Raw genomic sequence first — 26,016 nt, 5'->3', positions numbered from 1 at the left:
CACTCTAACACCATATGCAAACACACACTCTAACACCATATGCTGACACACACTCATGCAAACATACACCTACATGCCTGGTAACAACAACTAACATACACAATCATGCTATTACCATAGACTAACACACAACTCATTTTCTGTTCCAAAGTCCTCTCCCTTCCCTTTTCAATTATCCTTAAATGGGTAACACTTTACACAAGGATAGGTTATTTATGGTCTATATATCATGCTACTTGTAAATTCAACTGTACCTAGAAGATTGTTAGGCTTTTTTTCCCTGGGAGCCAGAATATTGGCTAGCCATACACAATTGGGGCATATACATGGCACATCATTTTTTTAAAGTTATGGAACATTTGCTTTTGTCCATGCAAATGGTTTGAATTATTCACATCTGTAAGTTGCTAATAGCTAATTTGTATTCAGTGTGTATGACCTCTGATATTCCCACTGGCTATAAACCAAATCCACCTAACCTCATGTTTCCTGAATATTGACCTTGAATCTCCTTTATCACTTACCAACTCACTAACACTGAAAGACATTGCCTAAAAGGCACTAGATGAAACTAGACAGCGCTATAAGTGTTACATATATGTCCTACTTATCATTCGATTGCCTCTACCAATGACCATCATATGACATTTTATTATCTAACCAACCAAATAGAAAAGCAACAGATAACAGATATCATTTTGTAGACCATGTTTTTGCACTTGAGGTTTGTGTTTTACTTGGGAATATAACATTGACACATCCAATGACCCCTTTCAGCACCATGGACAAGGTATAACATACACATACACCTACCTAGCTGATATTAGGTAAAGTATTAAAAATAGATAAAACTGGAACGGCTAAATCCTTAAAATACAGAAGGATTGGTACATTCTGTAGAATTCTCAGCTTAGATGTTGTATTCAGGCACTATATACTAGCGTATAAGATGTTTATCAAATCACTAAATTAAAATAATGGCAAGTATGATGTTTTAACATAAGCGAAGAACTTCTTATGAATGTTTTTAATTAAACATTGATAAATGTTTAATTGATTAATGCCCCTAAATATCTTAGAAGATGGCAGCATACAGTGATATAGGTAACAGTCAAATACGTAAAAGTTATTTACAATAATAACAATGTATTTGTTGGTCATACGGTTGCATTAAAACATTGCTAAATTCATTGCAGATAAGCTTGTGTTCTTTGCCTTGTCATCTAATCCTATTCTCACTCAGGAGATGTCTATTGCAATCTCAATATAGATGTAATATCTGAGCCTGCATTCTTACAGGTCAAGTAGAGGTGTATTACATACATGTACAATAAGGATTGAACACACTGTATTTAACATGGTCAACGATGATCTTTACTTCAGTAATTAAACATTTTTAGAATGTATGCTTAAGTCAAAATATTGTTTAACTACAATGTATAATGTAGGGTTTACGTGTATATTATATATATATATATATATATATATATATATATATATGTTAAACAATATACTATAAACAAATCTAGCGTATGGGCCTCATCCCCTGCACATCAACCACACTTAACGTGGAAGCCCAATCGGACTACAGCACCTGAGCTTTCCTGATTTAGAGACTCAGAACTTAAACAGTCCTTGGTCTTGTCTTAGATTCAGGATAGCTTTATGCCTATCCCACGCTTGTTTAAATTCCCTCACTGCGTTAGCCTCTACTGGGAGGTAGTTCCATTTATCTACCACCCTCTCAATAAAGTAAAAGTTATTTTAAACTAATATAAACTGAAAAAATCCTTTAATAAAATAGATAAAAAAATGTAACATTTTACCACTAAGTTGCCGGTGTTCCTTAACTATGTAACTAAAATGTTATTAAATTTAGATGGCTTCTTTAAAACCACATTGTGATACCCTGGTTTATTTAATTTAGCATATGGATATACATAATTTAATATATGTATTTAGTTGATATACTTATCTTTGGTTATTGTACATTCATACACAAAATTTCTTTTATAAAAATACATCACTATACAAGAATTTGGCAGAGCAGACAAAAGCCTTTTATACATTAGGGTACAAAATGCAGACACATTAATCTTACTGAGATCTATGACTCCCAGTCTTCTAGCTTTTTAACATCTGTGTTCCATTGAAACCATTAACCCTTTAGGCAAAGTATAATGAAAAGTTCTCCATCAGTTTTGCTGTAGCCTTCTAAGTTGTAATTACGTTTTCTTGATAATTTATCACTAGGCAGCTCTATGTGATTTTTAGATAATAAAACCAAGAATTCTTCATGTCACTTTTTGGCCAGGAGGCAGGGTTGAATACTGCATGACAATATCATGAACTGGTCCTTGGACCAAAAGAGTAGTTAATAGTGTACTGTCCACTGCTTGCTTTTATTACTATATGATTTGCCTTTAACTATTACATTGTGACTACTTTACTTTCTTAGCTATGAAGATTCAATGGGCTCCACAGGAAGGTGGCTTCAAATCCAGAACATGGGTGATTAATAAATAAATGCTTGTCATAATGTCCACTGAAATGCATGGGAAATTAATTCTTAGACCAATTCAATGAGCTCTGATAGATATTAGCAACTCTTTAAAAGATACATTGCCTTAATTACTTTTCACACTAACACCAACTATGTCCACTCAACTCACGTAAATATCATGTCCCATACAAATAAAGCCGTGCCATTTAAATGAATAACTAAGCGTGGGGCGCGATGTCTATAATAAGCAAGTGCGTCTAATGATATCGTTAAGATCTCGGAGTGAAGTGGGCAAAATGTATGAAAGACATATTTTAATGACAATGGCGGCTGTCTTATCTTCTCAATAACCGTTTCAATTGCCTCTGAAGAAATATGTTGCTAGGATGTTTGTTAAGTGATGATTGTATGACCCTGGAAAAACCATGCCACTTCAACCCTGATAGAGCAGACAGGCAAAGAATTCATATTGAAATGCTAATGAAATCATTTAATTCTCATTTGTTTAGGCATTTTAGGTTTACTACTACTCCCAGCGCTGAACCATTTTTTTTATATTTGTTCTTTTAGGTTTCTGTTGTTGCTTGGATCTGGCAGTATTTTTAAGGATCGGTAAAGGGAAGGGAGAGAACTTCAGGACATAACATTGTTAATAATAATGTTAAGTTCATTACGTTTAAAACTAAATTGGGTTTATTCATTAAAGGGAGAGCTGGAACTTTTTGGAGGAGAGATTTGGGTTCAACTTTCTCGCCCTCACTATGACAACACTGGTGTTCCCAGCAAGAAGGGTTGGGCTGACCCTGTATTATGCATAGTTCAATGGATGAGGAGACTTTGAAGAAACCAGACTGATTGAACTATCTATTATACAGGGACCAGCCAAATGCTTTCTACAGCAGAAGCCCAGTGAAATCAAGGATTTGAAACCACAATGCCACTGGAAGCCATTGTGTCAACTCTCCCATTAGTGAATAAACCTCAGTATGTACAAAAGACATACACACTAAAGGTAGCTTCATTGACTGAACACGGTCATTGTAATAGCTTACCCCTTAAATATACTGTAAAAACTATATAATAATATAAAATAAAACTATATTTTTTTAGCTAAAGGTAATTTTTATTAAGCTGGTGGCTGTCATTCATCTTGATAGATATTCCTCAAGCTGTGCCCAGCTGTCTCCACGTTGCTTTAGAGAAAGGTCCAAAGAAAACCCCACCTCTCAACAGTTTTGTGCTTTATGTTCAGAACTTACTGAATAAGTGCCCATGAACACATGCCTACTAACTAGTCACAAAGCAATTAGCTTGGGCCCAGCACATTTCCATAGCTCTGGGAACTGTCGGCTACTATGCGTAGTTTTGAATTTTTCTGTTATCTTGATAAAAACACTATGTCTATAGCTTACAAGCAGGCCCCTGCTGGGCTGGAACACATTACAACGTGCATGCTTTGACGGCCACTACTTAACAATTTTTTGAGCCTAAAATGCAAAAACTTAATCAGAGACTCTATAAAATACCATATGCTTATTGCCTCTCATTGCTACCACGCTGTTGGTAAGGCTTTATTGGGGATGCACAAACATGTTGTAAAGAGTACCATAAATCAAGAATGTCACCTAAACCAGCTCCCCAAATAAAAGAATTCCTGTGACACAATACGTGTACAGCTCCATAATATTGCTCGAACAAGCAGCCTGTACATACGTGGAGCAGTTTCAATAGAACTTTCCACCAGATTGTTTAGTTGCATGCAGATACATGGCCAATTAAAGTCAAGGTCTTAATTTTAAAGCAGTTACGGAGAAAGAAAACCTTTAACTACTACAGAAGCCATTACCATTTATATGCTATTTAAAACTTAATGGCCTTGTCGTCTTAACAAGGTAAGTAACCTAAACCAATAACAGTGGTTCAGCTCCAGGCCCAAAAATACTTTAATCTTGCTCTGTCACTACAAGGCTACAGGGGCGTTTCATCTCATTAACATTTTTACTGCTAGGTAATTGTTAACACCGGGAGAATAACTCAGCGTTAACCCATTACCTACTGTTTTTCACTGTCATGGAATATGCTGTAAACAATTACACATGTCTATGTAAAGTAATGTTCTTCATGTTGTTGGGTGCATGTCCAGGGCTGTCATAAAAGTGGGACAAAAAGAGAAATCTCCCTGATTAACCTTACAAACCACAACAGCTGTCTCTTGGATCTCCTTAACTGCCACCAGGGGCATAATATTCTGGAACCCAGCATTAGGTAGTCACAGACCGTGATGGAGAAACTGCTAGTGGATGTGTTGACATCCGTCAACCTTGTACTTCAGCAGGTATAACTGGACTGGGATGGGGTTATGCTTAGGTTCCCATTATAGTTATATAGTTGTTATAAGATGTGCCTGTCAAATTCTCAATACCAAGTAATTTCAGCCAATTAAGTAAATTCCCAACCCTCGGTCCACAAGGCTTAATGTAAACTGGATCCACAGTAGTGAGTTTACATTTTCAGTTTGGGATTGGAGTAACTGTTTGTCATTTTGGTAACACACACAACTCTTGTACACTGTGATCCTTTAAAAGCACAACCTAGGATCCCTGCCATGTGTCACAATAATTTACAAGACTGTAAAGAAAATGTAATCAAAAAGAAACTGTCTGCAAATGGTACCATCTCAGACAAACAAATCAAACAAAAAGATCAGGGATTAGGATCGGTTTACTAAAGTAAAGGATTAAGACTCGGTGAGTTATTGTGTGTTTAAAGCGTCTCGTACGACTGGACTGTTCAAATACACCTTGAGTATCACCCTGTGCATGTCTATTGTACAGTGCTGTGGGGTGTGCTGACACAGCATATATAAACTAACAACAATATCGTAATATTAAATGCAAGCACCTACATGTCTAATTTAACAGTTACACGGAAATATATTGCATACAATAACTTTTACATTTCACTGCTGCATATGATGATATCCTGTATTCTCTAAACCTTTAAGCGGAGAAACAGTCAACACGAACCGTGAATTAGACCAATCTGGCAATGAAATTATAACATGTACTATAGACACCCTTTACTTAATCTGTATACCAAAATCTACCTATAATGTTACAGTTTAAAAATATAATATATAATGTATCATGAATATCTAATGAATTTACATTTTCAAAGCACAATAAATATTTTCTATGCAATGGATATATTATTGGTTGTTATTAAAATAGCTACATTTACCCAACTAAGGACCAAAAGTGTGCGTCATCATTGTATCCAGTCCTCACTGGATACCAAACCATATGAGTATTATGTGCACATTAAAATAAATGCTAACTTAAAAGGGATCGGTACCAAGCCTACGGTACTACATAGATAATGCACTTATCTGCTTCTTGGTGCAGATTGAATTATTTTGTGTACAAAACAAATTTATGAAAAAACTCTTCCAATGAAGACAAATACAGACAAACTCTTCCAATGAAGACAGATTATGTGTAAGTAAAGACATAATCTCTGCTAGGCAGACCCTGCCTAAAATTCTGAATAGATCATGACAAGTTTACAGTTTTGGAATGTGCAGAATCAGGAATATAAAATCAAAGCATTTCAGATATTATTCAGATTTTAGGCAAAAGTCCCTGGGGACGCAAACTGATGGCGTTGCTTGTAGAAACATCTGTGAATCAGGTATTGCCTTGCGTGTACCAAGTTTACAAAAATAGCTTATTTGTAGAGAAGTAAGCTTGTGTAGCAGATTGCTTACTATGAGGTCTGGGTTCCATCAAAAATGACTTGCTTCTTACAGAGTCTCATGTAGGACATTATCTATGGTATTCTACCCCAATGGCAAGAATGATGGATGCTCGTCCCATAAACCCATCTCTACACCTAGGCAATGAGTGGATTATTAAACAATCAGATTTTGTGAGAGAATGGGGGGTTAAAAGCTCATCCACATATATACGGTAAGTAGTTGACTTCTGAGGAACACTTTGCCAACCATGCCTCTAATACCTGGTGGCCCTTTTGACCCTAAAATTAACCACAATTAGTTTCATGGGGGAATAGGATGGTACTTGCTTTGCACATTTTGTTGGACACTGGCAATAATTCAGAGACCCAAGGATTTTGCATCTCCATTAAGAGTCCTTAACGTGCTTTGGAAATATACATGTTTTATATTCAGAACAGAATTGTTTTTTAGATATGCACATATTGATAAGTGTTTTTTTTTGTTGGCTTAACTTTGTATGGTGAAAGTTTTTTGTGCACCACTAGCATACTAAACCCAACGCTTAATGCTATTCCCATATTTACATGCATAGGCCGACAAACCTCAAAAGATTTGTGTCTTCCTGTTTCCACGTCTGATGGTAATCATAGGTAGAGCCTCCTTCCATGTTCAGGATCCCTCATTCAAATCCCATGGCCATTATAGTTCATTCACAATACTATGCTGTTCCTGGCAAGCAGACCTCTAGTGCTACAGGTAATCAGCGCACTATCCCTCTCGTATGTAGAGAATCAGCTCTTCTTGTATGTCAAAGACTGGTAGGACACAAAGAAGAGGATAATACACATACATTTTATTCAGGAAACATAGGGCTGAATCCCATTTCTTTTATTTCAAAAACCTGCATGACTTTTACTCCTTGGCCTGCTTTTTCGTGTATGTAAAAAACTAAAAGTCATCATTTTTGGTTGGTAATATTTGAGTTTATGTGAAACATATAAAATTTAAGTGACCTTATTTTTTTCTTTTGTATTCTCAACAACATGATTAAGTAAGCCTTACTTGTTAAAGGCTCGCAAGCGTTGTTTCCTTAAGTAAACAGTGTTTTATGCTATACATTTGAGGAAACAATTCTGCAGACCTTACTTTTAACAAAATACCGCAAAAGGTGCCAAATATCCATACGAAAACTATGTATTGTGGCAAATAGTTTAAGGAGGCTTTATTAGCAACAATACCCTGGCTTCACATATGACACTTCTTGACTCCCCTTAGTGCTTGAAGTACAGCTTGGAAGGGCAACACTGAATTGCTGCAAAAACTAGGTTTACTGCCGGTAAATCACACTAGGAAAACAGGAACTAAGGACACACCACTAGGTACCCTGATAACAATGAGACACCTACTCAAAAAAAGATGTGCGTTTCCCTTTAAGAACATTTGAGGACCGAGAAAATATTCCATTATGTGGACTTTTGGGTGCAGGTCCCTCCTATCTTTTGCAGTCTCCCATCAGAAGCGATAGAGGCTAATAGAGTGAATTTAAAAATACATGGGAAAGACATATGGGTATCCTGAATCTTAGACAAGCCCAATGACTGGTTAAAGCCTTTACAACAGGGAAAATGGGCAGACTAGATGGGTCCAAAGTTGTGGCTGGGGAACAGAACTTAATGTGACCATGATCTATTGGCAGATATTTATATAATAGAGCATTTAGATGGAGAATGTGTTCTATTTACAGTGTGATATATGAATATACTTGGCTGTACGCCGATAACCTCATCCTCGCCAAACATTACGAGCGCCTAGAAAATAATCATAGTAGGAAGGATGACCCGACCTTTATTAAGGGGGGAGACAGCGGGTACATAAAATTACCCAAACCTTTATTGTGGCCACACATAATGCATATACACATAATGACGAGGCCTTCAATTAGTCACTGGAAATGATACCCTATCCAACAAAATGTCTTAATAAGCGACACTTAGCCTTTAGGGCATTTGGCTATTAATAGACATATCTATTTTGAGGGTGTTAATATTTAATTCTGGTATTTTAGATAAATTTAGCCGTATTCCATGGAAACCGAGGGCAAACGTCTATTGTTCGAAAAATAAGTAAAACGGCGTTGAGGAAAGTGATATAAATGAGAGACTATGACATAAACTGCAAACATACAACTGGGCAGCTCTCAGTATGTGTCGCAGATAGACATTTATATCTATGAGTAACAACCAGCTCATAGCCCTCTAGCAAACATGCCTGAGACAACAGGTGCAGGCATCTGGGGGGCATCTCAGCATAACTGATCCAGCCACTGCAGGCCTACTCTACACCCTCCATTGTCTTTTTTAATGACATGATTGTCTTTGTGTTATTTAATGGATTATTCACACACAATGCAGCCACGTGGCCTTGCCATTGCACAATAGACTGCGTTTCCTAAAGCACTCAACTGCTCCCTGACTCTTAGACAAGCCGGACACGTCTGCTCGGCTTCTACACTGACGTCACCGCTCGGAGAAACCGAGGGTTCCCGAAACCCTCGCCCTAGTCCACTCGGCAATTTCCGCCGCGAATCCCTCTGCGTCATCCTCACCCACGCCCCCTTCCTCTGCAGGCCGGGTCTCTTTCTAAGCCATTTGTAGGAGCCAAGCTGCGCATGCGTCGCCGCCATCTTGGCCTTCTCCCCTCCCTCTAGTGAGCTGCTTCCCCGGCTCTGAGCCACTATCCTCCAATGCTGTTTGAGATTAAAGAGAAAGGGGGAGGGACAGGCACCGTGTAACAGGGAGCCGAAGCCGAGAGACACAACGAGAGAAAAGAAAGGCAGAGTCAAGGGGGCTACAGAGACAGCGGAGAGTCCATTTCTATCCGGCCTCCTCTGTGCCCGAAGCCTGTTCGTCCGAGTTCAAGTGTATCAGTTTACCAGAGGGAGAGGATCCCGGACACCGTAACGGTGAAAGGAAGGAGACGGGCAGAGCAGCTGCCTCTCCTTTCTGTGTCTATCACTCCTCCTCCCTATGCTATGAGGATGGGGCCGCCACCGGGCCTGGGGCAGGATGCATGTTGATGGATGTCAGTGATGGCCGCGTCCCCAGGCTGCTGCGTTCCGCTTGCCCCAGGCACCCTGTTACTCAGCTTGGCTTCCAACGCCAGAGCTTACCGCCGACTCTGCAGGACCGACAGATAACCGGCGCCGTCTGTCAGCTGCGACACCCGGATACAAGGCATCCGCGGCTCCCTACTGAGGATTGGGACGGGAGGGTGTCATTAAGAAGGCACTGTAATTAATAGGGGGAGAGAGGGAGGCGGCTGATTGGAAGTGACACTGCGCCTTTCCTGTCCCTGGATTCTCCGTATCTATTGGATCCTGCGCAGAGGAGTGGCGGAAACCTACCTGCCCCTATAGCTCTATATATTGGCCCCCTACTTAGGAATATACGGCTGCGGGTTTGTGGCTGAGAGTTGCAGCTGTCTGATCTCGGTGGGAGAGCCCTTGTCCCCCTCGTTGAGGGAAGTACATCTTCTCACGTTTGGAGGAGTGGAGGTGGGTGGGCTGACGGCTAGAGGAGGAGAATTGAAATGCACCAGCCCGATCCATCCGCAGATCTAGCTGCCAGGAAGATGGCGCACCCGGCAGATATTCACCGAAGGGGCAGCGGTGCCAGTAGCAACCCATCTACGTTGAATCTAACAGGAGCTGGGGTTGGTGGCGGCCATGCTCTGTCCGCTGAGGATTATCAGCCTTCTCACTTGGTGCAGCCTCAAACCGCATCATCTTTACCCTCTGGACCCCAGCAACATCCCCCCCAGACACTGAACTTGATGCCCCAGCCTCCTGTACAGAGCGGGGCCCAGATCAAGAAGAAAAGCGGCTTCCAGATCACCAGTGTAACCCCTGCTCAGATCTCGGCTAATATGAGCTCCAACAACAGCATAGCTGAAGACACTGAGAGCTACGACGACTTGGATGAGTCTCACACGGAGGACTTGTCCTCCTCTGAAATACTGGATGTCTCGTTATCTAGAGCCACAGATCTCGGGGGTCCAGAAAGAAGTAGTTCAGAAGAGACTTTGAATAACTTCCAGGAGGCTGAAACACCTGGCGCTGTATCTCCAAATCAACCACACCTCCCCCAGCATCATTTGCCTCCACATGTTCAGCAAAGCATCATGATCAATGGGAATGTACACCATGCTCAACACCACCACCATCACCACCCTCATGGACACCATCAGCCCCCACACCCTGGACTAGTTGCTGCCTCTATTCCTGGAGGAACTACTCAAACTACTGCACCTGTGAAAATGGCAACAGCAGGAAGCTCAGATAGTAGTAATACTACATCAGTACCTGCATCTTCAGCACCTTCTGCTGCTGTTCCAGCTGCAGGACCTGTACCACCGATGGTCCGTAAAGCAAGTGGCCCTGTAAGTATGGGCATCAACGCTGCCCTAGGTGTTGGTGCGACCAGTAGTGGTAATATCTCAAACATGTCAGGTTTAACCACTACATTACCCAGTGGCGTAAATGTAAATCAACCCAGTGTCGCAAGTAGCAGTAATGTAACTGCCGTGTCTGCTAACCTTAATACAAACTTACCAAGTATGTCTGGCAATGGCAGCAGTGCTACATCTAGTAGCATAAACAATGTCTGTGGTGCAGCAGGGATAACAGCAGTTGGTCCTGCCACAGGGCAACAGGCTGCTGCTTCGCATTCTACTGCAACATCAAGATTTAGAGTTGTGAAATTAGACTCCAGTACGGAACCGTTTAAGAAAGGCAGATGGACATGTATGGAATTCTATGATAAAGAAAATGCAGTTCCTCCTGAAACAGTTGCTGCAATCAACAAGGCAGTGGAAAGCATTAAACAAACCCCTCTTGAAGTGACGTCTGAGAGAGAGAGCACCAGTGGGAGTTCAGTGAGTAGCAATATCAGCACCCTGAGTCACTACACTGAGAGCGTTGGAAGTGGAGAAATAGGGGCACAGACAATGCAACAGCAAGGTTTTCAAGGACTTGGTCCTCAGCAAATAGAATTCAGCAACACCATTATTCAGAATGTCCCAGTAACTAATATACCACAGAGTATTTCACAACCCCAGCTTGCTCAGTTACAGATCCATTCCCAAGATGCTAGCTACTCTTCCCAAAAACAAGTAGGGCAACCAGGCACAGTTAATTTGAATGCTGGTGTTCAGCCAGCCACAGTTAATGTAATTGGCGTACAGTCTTCTTTAGGGCATCAACAGCCAGCAGCTTCTACAATGATCCCACAGCAGTTGCCATATACTCAACAGCCACAGCCCATACAAAGTCTGCCAGCTGTTCAACAGTTACAGTATGCACATCAACAAAGTGCTCCTACTCAGATGACCTCTGGGCATGTCATGCCAGTGAATCAGAGTTCTGTTCCAGGGAATTTACCAGAATATATACAGCATCCGCAGATTTTACAAGGAGCAGTGGCCCCAGTGCAGCCGGGCTCTGCAGGCGTTGCTAACACTGCAGTTGTCCAAGCTCAAGTAATGCAAGCTCAGCTCCATTCTTCAACAGCACAAGCTCCAACTGTAGCGCCAACGCAGTCTGTGGCACATGCGCAGTCCGCCTTGCCTGCAACAAGTGGTCAAGTTATAGGAGTTGGTCAACAAGCAAACATATCTACTGCAGTCCATCAGGCCCCTGCAAGTCAAGCAGCATCTGTTATGCAGCAAAGTGTTCCTGTTTCTTCACAACCGGTGTTGCCTCCCTCGCAAGGGATATCGATGGGTGCTCCAGGCCTTCCCCAGCAAGCAATTATTGCACCTCAAAACCCATTGCTTCCTGCAAAGCCTCAGGCCCAACACATTGAACCTGCTGTTCAAGGAATGGCAAGTCAGCAAGTACCAGTAGCTAGTACTCTGCTTACAGCCACCAGTGTCCCTTCTGTTCAACAACTGAGTACTAGTATACCTCCTGCAACTTTGGGTCCTCCTCCAACTGTCGCTCAACCTTCAGCTGTTCAAAATGGCAACTTGAGTCAGAATGTGAGCCAAGCACCTGTGATTGCGAGCTTACCAGTAGCACAAAACATGCCACCCCCAATGGCACAAAGTTCTGGGCACTTCTTGGCACCATCACTTATCCAGTCTGTGGCAAGTCAGATTGAAGATGCTAGACGTCTGATGGCGCATTCAGTGGCTGGCTTACCTCATGTTGGCGAGGGAGTTGGTTTGGACAGTAGTGCTGCTGGTTCCCTGCTACCCTTGAAGTCCCTGCCCCTGTCAACATCTCTGATTGATGGTGAAGATGAAAGGTAAGGAGGTAGCATGTGAGCAGCATTTGAACCGCATCCTGTGTAATATTTTATGATTTGCTCATCACAATTTAACTCAGGTTTTCTAGGCCTCCTAGTTCATTCATAGTGGATTTGGCTACTTTTTATGCTATACTGTACTCTGCTAGTTTTATTGGGCTGAAGGTTCTTGACACATTACATGCGTCTTCAATAATCCCGTAACTGTAAAAGACAATTACTTGGTTTACTGTTGTATATTGGTGCATACTTCAAACATGAAAGCAGACTCTTAAAGCTGTGTTTGGAATGATGGGTGGCTTCATAACCTTGTCTGTTACTGTTATTTTGTCTATTTTAAAGAAGAAAGAAACGTTAATCATTACATAAGTTTAAGGAAAAGCTTCAGGCTGTAATTGGGTTCATGGTCCTACTTTGTTCTTGTCATTGGGAGGTCACATATTAAATGTGCTACATATCTAGCAATGCTGTAAGCTTTGAAGGTTTTTAAACTATTACCAAATTCCCCCTTAAAGCAGTTCTATTTACGTTAGCGTCGGCACATAAGAGGTGAGAAGGTCTCCATGCTCCCATTTTATCCCTCGCATATAAGAGGTATATTTTGTGTATTTGCCTTGCAGTTGATGAGACGAGAAACTGCTATATTTTAATGCTATCTCAAGCTATGAACCTGTGACATTGGTAATATAATCAAGTTTAGGTTTTTATTTCTTCTTGCCTATGGATGGAGAGTCATTTGTATTTGTTTCTGGCTTCCTGGAAAGCTAAATAGGATGACCAACACCAGTGGAGAGATCTTCACACCGTCTTTTGAGAGGCCCAACTCTGATTTCCACTTCTGGAAATGTGTTCCCGCGTATCATGGAATTGGTACTATGGTTTAGCGTTTCACTTTCCCAAGTTGCGATTGGCCAGTTATTATTGGACTTCAGTCGAAGTGCTATTAGATGACAAACCTCATTAGAAGCCCTTGCGGAGAGTGAGATCCATGAGCTGTACATGAGTCACTATGCACCATTTTCTTCTTCCCTGGTAATAGCGTATTAGCGTTTGTGTGAGAGTAATGCTCAGCGACTTGTTCCTGGGTACGAATTAATTTAAATAATAACAATGACCATGTGAAAGCAGCAATTGCAGTACGGTGTTCTAAATTTCAGACGTTTGTTGTTTGGTCTGCAGTATCTTTAAATAGACTGTCTCCTGGCAACACAGAATATCGCATTGGCTGGAATAGTCTTCAATTCAAGTTGTGCTAAACATCGTTTGTCCGTTTTGCTTTTGGGGTGCATAATTAAATAGTACATCGCAGTACAATATTTTATATATATATATATATTTAATTTTTAAAATGTTGTACTTTTATTCTGTATCTTGGTACTCTGGGGTCTATTCAGTAAAGGGACACAAAAGGGTTGTGCTTTCAACTAGCATGCATCACTGTTCATCATGAAGGGCAAACACTGGCATGTTTCTCCAGCTAGTGCAGAGCTGGTCCTGCATGATGCACGATTTAATTGGGGAGGCTGATTAATCTATACACTATACACTATACAGGGCAGGAAAGCTCTTCCTGTAGCCAAAGCTCACTGGGGTTGGACCTTCATTATGTATAGTGAAGTCAAGGTGTTAAAACAAGACACTCTGTTGAGTGAATAAACCCCATTTCATTTGGTGTCTACTTGATGGTAAATTGACTTTGTCTCCTGACCTCTTTAAGGAGCCATCTTAGTTCACCTTACTGGAAAACATGCCAGTGCTGGCCCCTCATGATAGGGAAGTGAGGGAGTTGAAACCCCAACTTTTCCTCTCTATGCTCCCTTTGTGTGGCAGGCCCTGTATAACACACAGTAAAACCAGTTTATACCTTATGTTTGACCGGTTCAGCCCTTGTTCCTGGAGACACTTGACAGCATCAGACCATTATAATGGTGAAGTAGAGGGGTTGGAACCACAAACTCTTGTATTTATTTTTTTATGGTGACTTGTGTATTTCTGCGTGTGCATGCAGTCTAGTGTAACACGGCAACAAAGAATAGGTCACTCTTCCTTACTAACTGTAATCTAGAAACAAGCCAGTGAATTTCCACTGCCACTGTGTATAAAGAGTGTTGATGATGTTGCCAAACTTGGATGTGAACAAAAGGCTTTTTGTTAACACTTTAACTGCTGTAGTTCAATGCAGTGAAGATCAAGCTTCAGCTTCTATATATAAAATGGGGTCTGTAGTAGAGAATTTTCTAAAATATCTGTAGAAGGCCTGGTAGGGGAGTTGTCATCTCCCTGACTTCTATTATGTTCGAATGGACCACTCCAGTGAGTGATGGCCCTTCTATAAAGTGTATGTAAGTAGGTGAGACTCCTTCAATGTCATCTCACTTAGCTGTACTCCGCTTTTCCATGAGAATTCCAGGAGTTCAATCATAAGCTTCTGCCAACTCCTGCGTTAGTATGTGGTGAGTGTGAGCGCTCTATAATATAATTATAGTACCTTTTTCAGTCATGTATAATGTATGTGTTCATTTTTTGTTTTAATTTTCCATTCAACAATAGTCTGCCAACCCATTTTAATGCGAGCCTTCTATTAATCACTTGATCTTTAAAATGTATCCTTTCATTATCCTATCTAAACATATGCTCCTTACGTGCAAATGGTTTTAGTACCTGATAATGTGAAGACGCAAACGGGGTCACCATAAGGCAGAAATGGCAGCACAGATAGTGCCTGGAGTGTACGCAGAAAGTCGCCCGTGAGCGTGCAAATCCTTTTCCTAGTATTGTAATGTGTTTTGCTGGAGATAAGCGTGTGTGACGAGCTCGGAGAGGCCAGCAGTGTCTCTGTATGGTGTGAATGGGTGCATACCGGTGGACCTTGGCTTGTATATGAAATCGTTGAAGTAAGCTGAAATAAGACTAGGACCAATCTTGTATACCTAAGTAAAACTTACTGTAATTTATTGTGTGTATACTAAGGCTAAATTCATTTTTAGTTTAGCGTTTTTGGTCAGATACATCTACCCCCCCCCCAGTAATGTTCTATAATAAACATGTATTGCTAAAATGTGCTTTAACCTCTACAGTGACCATTATGGACACCACACATAGCTGCCAATCTGTGCCCTGTGTTGGCAGACTGTGTGCAGTTTGTAGCAAACATACTTAGTGTAGAGAAGTTGCCCATTGGCAGCTTGGTTAAAAAAAAATGAGCATTGGTGAGGTACAACTCCCATCACTGTCAGCTGGACTAATGATGGAGGTAATGGGAATTGTAGGTAATGGATTTTAACTCCTTATGTGCCTACCTTGTGGATATTTTTACTAAAGGGTCATTATATGATGAGATGAGATGCATGGTTTGTTTAAACTAGGCATCTATTACAAGCTTCCCTAGATGTAGTGGGGAATATTTATCCTGACCTCTGGGTTAAGCAGAATAGATGGTTGCTGGAACATTTTTGTTAATTAGGCATTTGTGTTTATGTTTATGTATTTTTGTTAGTATATTGACAGTGCTGAATACTGGTGGCACTGGTTTGCCTAACAAGTGTTAATTCATAAAAGAACAGTCTAGTCCTCAACAGTGTGTATATATGTGTATGTATATATAATACATGTAATATTTATGTATTGACCCCAATGTGCAATTGGATTCTGTCTCGTTTAACCCCTCTGCCAGATGCCTCTGCTGTAGCTGTAGTGTGTAAACTTCTTGCACATGTGCATTAGCATTCCTGTTTGAAGTCACTAAAGCAGCACCCAATCAATCATTTTATTTTTGGGGGAAAGTGACTGCTGTATGCTAGGTATTGGTATTGCATCCACATGTGTAAAGGCTGGTGACCCGTGTATACATAGCTATGGGTTGCTAGTGCTGTTTTAAGCATTGGATCTGTTGTGTGCTTGCAACACCTTCCATAGATAACCGCCAATCTGTTTGGATTATATATTTTGTTATTCAGGCAAAGACAGTGTTTATTGTTAACACTTTTGCTGGATGATGAGTTTATTTCTTCTAATTATAGGTGCAGCGTGAGTAGAGATCCTCTTGGATCCCTAACCGAAGGGTATACAATATGATGTCATGGCAACACCACTGGGGTCGTCTTCTTTTAAGAGGGAGAAACTGCTTTCCTCTCACTTGGTTTCCCTGCCAGCTTCCATTAAAGACCCCTGCATGGCCTGGATCACTCTTACATTGTAATATTGCATCATTATAAGAGAAAAGATCCAAAATGTTACATGATGCACGTAGTCGTTCCCAATGAGCTGACCGCGTGTCGGATGGTTTATAGTACTGCTGTATTACGATGTTAGCTGTTAAACGTAACATATGGATTGTCTGGCTGCTCACACGTTTCCAAGTACAGTAATGGCCATATTGGTTACGTATATTGATAAAATGTATGATGTTTAGTGTTTATACGTTAGACATGGCCTGTTGCACCACAGATTATACCCAGTTGTATTTCTTACCCCCAATATTGAATAAATCATTTTTTTTTTCTTTATCATTAAGTAATTGGATTGGATTTTTGTGCTGTTATGCAGAGTTGCTATTACATTGTGTAAATCGCTGCTTTGGCCTAACATATTAAAGGTCCATTAGAAATTAAGAGGCTGCAGGTTGGGTCCAGGAAGTATTTAAGCTTTTAGTTTGAGATGAAGAATCTTCCCTGAGCGTTCATGTAAAGCAACATCTTGCTCCGCTGAGGCATGTCTGAGCTGGAAAATATAAATTTGGATAAAAAAATAAATAGGCATTACTAGTTATTTGTGCTTACATCTAATTTGTTGTACATTAAAGGGACACTCTGACCATGCGTGCTTTTAATACATAGCTGAGCAGCCTCTTTACATCTGTGTGCTGTTCTATTGCAGAATCCCTCAATATACATTACCCCCCATTCTACATACAGGCAGAACACATCTCCCTGTCAGGACATTAAAACTGTCCGTTTAAGGTATGTCCCCCCCATTTAAGTGCTTGTAAATGTTTGATTATTTTTTCTTTGTCTTGAATAAGCCTTTTTTGTGTGTGTTTAGTATGTAAACACGGCAGACTAAAGAATAGGTTGCTGGGTCTGTCGGTAAACACCTTTTTGTTTCTCACTTTAGTATGGTTCCTTTTGAGTAAGGTTTTCGTAAGATTTTTCCCATGTGGAAGCCGGTTTGTAATAAAAGAAAGCTATAATTAATAATTTAACAGCATCTGAAATTAAAGTGGCTGGAAAAACCAGTCTGGATCTGTTGTAATTTTTGTTCTTCAAAAGTAACTGTTGAATTTTTTTCCTTGCAGACAGTGTTTGTGGGAAAATTACGTAATTTCCAGTTTATTTTTAGTAGGCTGCTTTCAAATTTAGCATTCGGTGTGACCTGATGATCTAATTTTCAGGAGCTTTGTCAATTTTTCATGTGGGGCAGGACGGAAGGAATAACCAACGCGTTTTGGGCTGAGATGCCTGCTCTTAGTCCCCTCTGCATCTGCCGGCCCCTTATGTTTCCTTGCCTGTTCGTATCAATACTGCATAATTTAGACGGGTTGCAACAAACATGGCGCCAAATAATGACTCTAATCTTGTGAAGACTAATGCCCTTTTATCAGAAGGAATATTGGGGAGGTTTTATTTTATTCTCCCCATAATTTCTAAAATTCAAGGAATTATAACTTTTGAATCCCCCTTGCAATCAGCCAGCAGGGGAAGCAATGGAAGAGCCCAGCAGAAAGACCCTGTTGAGGCTTTCCTGTCCGTAAGTGAACTTCAACAGTGACAATGATGGTGTAGCGGTGCTCATGGCAAGCACCATTACACTCAATAATTCGGCATGAAGACACTGATGCTGGCTTCTGCCGACAGGGGAGAGTCCAGACTATTGATCTCCTGGTTGTTGCTTCAGCAGGGACAATTCCCTGACATACCAGGAAGTCCTAATGAGCTTTTTGCCACATGTTTTAAGGACGTATAGGTTCATCCTAAGGGGTTAATCAGACTTTGTGGTGTCTGTGCTGGACTGTTCAGATAATCGAAGCCTGTAGCAAAGGAAGGGATGTTGTCTGGATGAACTGGTGATATGCCAATGCAAAATTAATTAAATCGGTAATCTTTGTTAACTTATGAATGCTCAAGTATGAGAAAGAAATGTCGCATGTACATCCTTATACTGTCATGGTATTCTCGTACTGTAAGAAGCACTTAATAGCTTAGACAATTGCCCTCTTTTTTTCACCAATTACCTTTTGATGATCTACAACAAGAAAGACTACATATATCGCACAAAGGATGAACTTCGTTTCATCTCTTTAATGGGGGCGACCAACTCTCATGATCTTCTTCTTGAAGTTCTCCCAGTTTAATGATCTGTCCCTATGAGCCCCCCCCCATATATATGAAGACATTATGGACGTATTCACCGGCCTCTATTGTTAACTATGCATCAAGTTAAACAATAACCCTTCAGGTAACTGCAGGAGGTAAATGCCTAACCCTTTGTATGAGACGAGCAGTGTTGTATATTTAAATGGGATGTTCAATATATATAGGGTGATATTGATTCCTTTTAAAATAGCTTTGTAGTTATGACTCTGAAGCTTCACTGTAATTGCTTAGTCCAGCTAAGAGCGGAAGCCATCAATGTTTAAGGGTTTCTGACACAGCATAGACTCCCTATTGTTTTGCACTAAGAGGGGTTTATTCACTAAAGCAGGGGTTTACATCAGAGATGTGGTAAGCTCGCAGATGGCGCTGTGTATTATGAAGAGCGAACCCTATTAGATTTCTCCTGCAGAAAAGCCTTGTCGTCCGTTCGGTGAACTAATCGCCGAGAGGTCTCGCTGCGTTATATAGGCCGGTGAGACTATTCTTGCAGGTGATGAGTGGAACCTACAAACTTCTGCTGTAGAGAATGAATGTGGGTCTCTTCCTCTCATGGCATCCTTCTGTGATATTTTCTTGACAGGTCAAGCAATCTATTTTTAAGTGTTATGGACTAGCTGCAGTAAGAGGAATATTTGAATGTATTGTTGTTCTACAGATAATGACCGAATAGCCTAGAAGCTTTCTTGCTCTTTTATAGAAGTTTGGTCTCTACTTGGAATATATTGATTAGTACTGAGAGAGAATTATTGTGTTTTTTATACGATTAGTTTAAACCATCACCTTCCCATAGATGGTCGCATGGAGTGTTCCCACTCCTGATGACACAGATATTATGTTCCTGCCATGGGCTAATATAGTCTTCTGAAGGGTAGCAGCACTGGAGATATGACACTACTTGTCGAGTGGGTGCAAGTGAAATGTAAGATTGTTATGGGTACTTTGAGACTGTTGCTGATTGGGTATGTATCGTGCCAGATAATATTGTAGTTCAGCATCATATCACCATATACCATCACAGACAGTGGCAAAAAAATGTTTTAACACCATAGCAACCAGTGGAATTGTCCCGTCAACATTCTGGTGGTCCCTTTATACATAACTCCCAATGTTACAAGGAAAAGCTAATGTTCCGTTAGTCCCAAGCACATGCTTATTTGCGTTAAGGTGGAATTTGCCTGCCTGACTTTTTGTTTTTTTTTGGCCAAGGTTTTGAACTTATCAGGTTGTAAATGTTAGTTTCCTGGCCGCGCAGTGCTTGGCACTTTTTAGTATGACTGCTCGGTGATCTTTAAATGACCCAATTCATGTAGAAGAAAATATTTACAAAACGTGATTGCATTTGTATGCAGAATCAGAGCTTCACCCACATTCCATCCAATGCCTTGAACTCGCCTCCAGCCATAAAACGAAGCGCAGAGCAAAAAAGTAGTAAAAGGTTTTGTTAACCAGATAAGTGTTGCATTAGTAAATAGCTTTGCATTTTCTCTACATTTGAGTACAGATGCGTATATAGATATACAACTATAACATGTAGTGCACACCACAGGTTATCATGGTCTGTTACTGTATAACATTAAATAAACGAGGGGAATAAATAGTTAAATGGACTTCAGTGATGTCATGACATTATAAGGGGTCCCATACAGTTCCAAGAAAGATCCCTGAGATATTTAAAGACCCCAAAGGGATCTCCAGTCACAAAAAAAGTGTAAAAACAAACAGAATAGTTTAAAAAAACAAAACAAAACAAAACAAAAAAACACCTATGCATAAAGTTTTTTTTGCCATACTTTTCATACAGAATTAAAGACCATACAAAAAAAGTGGTAGAAACAGCCCTTGCTGTCCATGAAAAAAACATATAATGTGTGGGTGCACTAAACATGATTGAACAAAGATATATGCTGAAAACGTCAAAGCTCTGCTCACTTCGGGGCTAAACCCCCTTCTGTCGCTAAGGGGTTAAACAGATCCTGATGCGTAACATTCTGTTGGTACTTTGTAAACAAGTCTAAATTGGCTGGAGAGTTCTTTCTAATTATGTAACATTGTTTTGTTGTCTTGATACGCATTCATATTCTGAAAAAACGTGTTCATCTTCTGGACGGCGTTTGATTTATTGAAATCATCAAAGGGCTGGAGGTCTGCTCCCTATTTATTTTATTGGCCAGCGAAAGGTTAATGGGTTTGCTTCAGAGTTCCCCATAAACAGTCTATTTTTCAATGGACGGCTTACAACAATATGAAGAACAGCTGATGCCGTTTATATATCTGTGCGCCGGTGCGTTCACGTGTATTGAATCATGGGGCAGGTTTTGTATTTTGTTTTCGTGTGCTTTATTTTGTGATTATTAAACACAAAAAAGGTACTTTTCGGCAAAACATCAAGCCGCCAACTTCTATATAATAAACAGATCTCTCAATTTCATTCGTTTCTCCGAAGGCTTATTTGCATCACACATTTCTTTTATGGCAACAACCTATTAGTGCTTGCCTTTTTGTCACATGATGAAGTGAACATAATTATTGAATTCATAATTATATTTATATATATATAATTAGTGTGCTATCTGTAAGACTCTGCCTAGGATTTTAAAGTTCATTTGAAAGGTTGCACTTGGAATTCAGAGCAGCATTTTTTTTATCTTGAGATGGTTATATCGTTATTACATGGTGTATGGTATAATTAAAAAAAAAAAATCGAAATATGTACCATGTTTATATTATCATAAGCTTTATAAGACCTATTAACATGGAGGTATGCTTATAAAGGCAGAATTAATGGGGTCTTGATTGTTCTTTAGATATACTGATTCTTAAAAGAATTAAAATAAAACATTTTATTGTGTAATGGCAAATTCCCCAGCATCATAAATTCACAGCAAAAGAGAGGCTTTATTGTCATTTTATTCCTTTAAATATGGTGTAACAAAAAGTTGACTTAATTACAAAGTAACTTTTGGTCATAAGGTAGAAATGCTTCTGTAATGATTTGTATTTTAATGGAAAAGGGAGATATTGTCTTGAATAATTATTAAACTGGGCCAATGAATTAAGAGGTATTTCTCTTTGCCCCAAGTCTAATGGCCTTCGCTTATCACACTGCAGATCGGAACATTAGCACGTATATACAGAGATGGAGTAACTGTGCTTTGGAACTAATGAAACTCTTACCTTGGAGCTCCATATCCTCTGGGTGTATTCATTTACAGCAAATTTAATGCGTAGTCAGAAGTGATTTGTTACTCTTTAACACAAACAGACCCGCTGTTCAGGGGGCATGTCTCCATACAGTTACTGTATATATCTGGCAAGCATTTTCTTAGGCTGTGTGACTAGCTGTGGATAATGCTTCCAGAAAGTGTTGGATTAACAGTTTTTCTGCGCTTATGGATTTATTCACTAAAAGTTGATTGGTGGAAGAGCTAATAACTTTCATTTCATTGCATTAACTAGCTATGCAAAACACACACAATCCCATTATCTCGCCACAACTCTAGTGATTCAGCTCCACACTGGTTGCTGAGGATAGACACCGGTCATGTAACTGTGCGTGTTTGTGTGTGTCATAAATTATCTATATTATAATCTGACCATAAAGTTCATAAATATATGGGTTCATTTTCTCCTTGTGTAGAATGCAGTGTAATAAGCCACACAACTATTTGTGTGTATATATATATATATAATATATATATATATATATGTGTGTATATGTATGTGGGAATTCTTAACGTGTATAACTGTATAGCCATTTTCTCTCACAGCTTTTTTTGTGCTACAAAGATGAGAAATCTCAAAGCATTGCATAAATTCTGTTGGAGGAAACTTTACATTTAACATCAATACTGATGTTCTGTTTTGATCGAGACTCTAAACTATGCTAAATAAGGACAAGCAGGCTTCCGCTTTTAGACATGGGAATGTGGAATGTGTGGTCATAGTTCATGTCGATAACCCGCTCTGTATGACTAGAACTTTGTCTGTAGAAGAACAGAATTCTTTGTTTCTCCAACTGTTAAAGAACCAATATGGTATAGTACTTCTTTTTTTACTTTCTGTTGAGCGTTACAGGCCCCATTCCCACAGTTCCTTTTGTAACCAGTTTTTTTGTGAGGTGTTTGCATCCCGCGAGACACCACATTCTAAATACATAGACATTAATATGTAGTTGCTCCCCCTTTGCAGCTATAACAGCTTCCCCTCTTCTGGGAAGGTTTTCCATGAGATTTTGGAGTGTTTCTGTGGGAATTTTGCCCGTTCATCCAGTAGAGCATTTGTGAGGTCAGGCGCTTTGGATGAGAAGGCCTGACTTGCAATCTCAGTTTCAGTTCCAGTTTGACCTAAAGGTGTTCAAAGGGATTGAGGTCAGGGCTTTGACGGTCAGTCAAGTTCTTCCACACCAAGCTCCTCCATTCATGTCTTTATGGACCTTGCTTTGGGGCACAGTCCTTCTGGAATAGAAAAGGGCCTTCCCCCAACTGTTCCCACAAAGTTAATTAACTTAATTTGTCAGTGTCTATATTTAACCCACAACGCTTTTTAGTGAGCAGCTTTTTTACCCCTTCAACTGTTATGTTGTCCTCTTTTCTTTTAGAAGTGACAGGAGGTGGGTTGCAGTAAATCCCCATTATGTTATTGACATTTTGGTCTCTTCCCCTAAGCCCTCCAGTTTTGCCTACTGTACTTTTCTTCTGCGTTCGGGATGCCAGGCTTTGTCTTGTTTTGCTAATTAGGGGAGGGTAATTATGGCAATTATAAACTAACATGCAGCTATGCTCTCCTTATCTTTCAAATACAAGGTGAACAAAGATAGATTGGGTTTAGTTAAGGAGCTTGGCGCAATTCCGCAGAGGGTCATAACCACTACCTAAATGACTCCCTTCTCAAGCTTCAGATTTAATGGTACCCAACAGAAGGATGTTGATCTTATCATGTCAAGGTGATCTGAAAACTGGTACTATTTTTATTCACTTAAAAATTAGCCTTTTTATTTTTCTTTGGTTAGCGTGAAGTGATCAACAAAATGAAAAAAATAATTCTATTTATAATGTTTGTTAGCTAGTGATGTCTCACATCCTTTGGAAATATGGCCACTGGCCAAAGAAATGTTTGACTGTGACACCGTTGCTAGGATTAGATTGTACTCGGGCGAATAATTATGTAACCGTTCTATGTGCAGACTGATCTTCGTTTGTTTTAACCTTTTCCTATATAGAACAGTTTTTTTTTGTAATTTCATTAAAAAAATATTAATCTTTAAACTGTCGGTGTAGTTTTGGAGAGTATATGGGAATGTCCTGGATATAGAAAAACTACTTCGGATTCCAGGCAGTTTTGTTAACCCAAGCTAGTTCTGACCTTTTCAACTCAATGCAATTATCTGAGAAGGCTGGATATTTAAGTTTATCCTTTGGTAAAAGCGACGTTTTAGAGGTAGGTTTCATTGTATTCTTCCATGCGATGCAAAGTCCAGCCATGCCCAGCAGCTAACACTGAGGAGCTCTATTTGTCCTGTAAAACACAATGCAGTTATTCAGAATTTCCACTAGAAGCTGCTTTAAAAAAAAAAAAAAAAAAAAAAAAAAAAAAAAACAAACCCCAAAACGGTACATTGTTGCGGGTTAATCATGCCTAACTGCCAAGAATTTCTATATTACAGCATGGCAGGAACCAGTAGACTTGGACTCTGGGTGAATTTGATTTAACTGATGTTCTGCCCCTTTCACATGTAAACACTAGCATGCGTAGGAGATATCCGTGCCGGTGGCACTGCCCTACCACATGAGGTGGACTTCACAAATCTAAGAGCTCGATTGATATTTGTTTAGGAGCCAGAACAATGTACACCTAAAGCACTTACCGTATTTGCTCGATTATAAGATGACCCCCCCCCCCAAATCTGAATATTAATTTATGAAAAAAAGCCTGAATATAAGACGAGCCTATAGGAAAAAAGTTTTACCAGTATGCACATCTGCCCCAGAAATGCCCTATACCCCCTATATGCCACTGTGCCCCATGATGTCCCTTTTAACCCTCTAAATGCCACTGTGCCTCATGATATGCCTTTTAACCCTCTATATGCCACTGTGTCCCATGATATGCCTTTGACCCCCTATGTGCCACTCTGCCTCCAGACTTGCCTTATACACCTATATGCTACTCTGGCATTTAGGGGGTTAAAAGGCATATTATGTGGCATATTATGGGGCAGAGTGGCATATAGGTAGGTTAAAAGCATTTCAGGAGGCAGAGTGGCATATAGAGGGTTAAAAGGCATTTCTGGAGGCAGAGTGGCATATAGAGGGTTAAAAGGCATTTCTGGAGGCAGAGTGACATTAAGGGGGTTAAAAGGCATTTCATAGAGCACTCTGCCTCCAGAAATGCCTTATGCCCCCCATTTAACACTCCCTCCCCCTCCCTCCTCCAAACTTACCGGTGTTTGAGTCCCCGGTGCTTAGTCCGGGCAGCGTGTAGAGCTCTGCGCAATTCGCGTAGACAACTTCCGCTGCAGCCGGGAGGAGGTGTGGTGGTTGTCTGCGTCCATTGCACAGACCTTCCCCGGTGCGGGGAACTCTGATCTTTGACAGCCGGCTGCAGCAGAAGTTGTCTACGCGAATCGCGTTGAGCTCTACACGCTGCCTGGACTATGCACCAGGGACTCAGAAGCACCGGTAAGTTGGGGGGGGGGGGCATAACACAGGAGGATCCAGGTCCCCTGCATCGCTGCGGGGGATCTGGATCTTAGTCTCATAGTCAGACCTGTTTGAGGTCTGATTATAAGACGACCCCGATTATAAGACGAGGGGTATTTTTCATTTGCTCTGGGGAAAAAACCTTATCTTATAATCGAGCAAATACGGTAATATAAAATGGCAAAAGTTATTGCGCAAGTGATGTCACCATGATATAAATGATATCCACTAAAAGATCTGGGAATTTCTGTCCATATTGCACAACTGGGGAAAATAAAGATTAAAGATTAGATCTACATTTATATGTATTTAACAGTTGATCATTGTCTTGGTAATGTCTAATAGCCTAGTTGTCTATGGCTACGCATGTGTCCATTATATGTATGGTAACTGCTTACAATAA

General features: G+C 40.3%; 1 protein-coding gene across 1 annotated transcript in view; it reads left to right on the top strand.

The window, feature by feature from the left end:
* The first annotated feature begins 8,901 nt into the window (after positions 1-8,901).
* The window catches only part of TSC22D1 (TSC22 domain family member 1), a 40,926-nt gene continuing 23,811 nt past the window's right edge, over positions 8,902-26,016 (top strand). The window contains exon 1 of the mRNA XM_053455480.1: positions 8,902-12,544. Coding sequence (XP_053311455.1) covers positions 9,828-12,544 — 2,717 coding nt within the window. The 5' untranslated portion in view covers positions 8,902-9,827. The remainder of the gene's footprint in view (positions 12,545-26,016) is intronic.

The sequence above is a fragment of the Spea bombifrons genome, chromosome 2 (genome assembly GCF_027358695.1).
Source record: "Spea bombifrons isolate aSpeBom1 chromosome 2, aSpeBom1.2.pri, whole genome shotgun sequence".
Lineage (NCBI taxonomy): Eukaryota > Metazoa > Chordata > Amphibia > Anura > Pelobatidae > Spea > Spea bombifrons.
The sequence above is the reverse complement of the archived record's forward strand: the minus strand, read 5'-3'. Positions and strand labels throughout refer to the sequence as shown.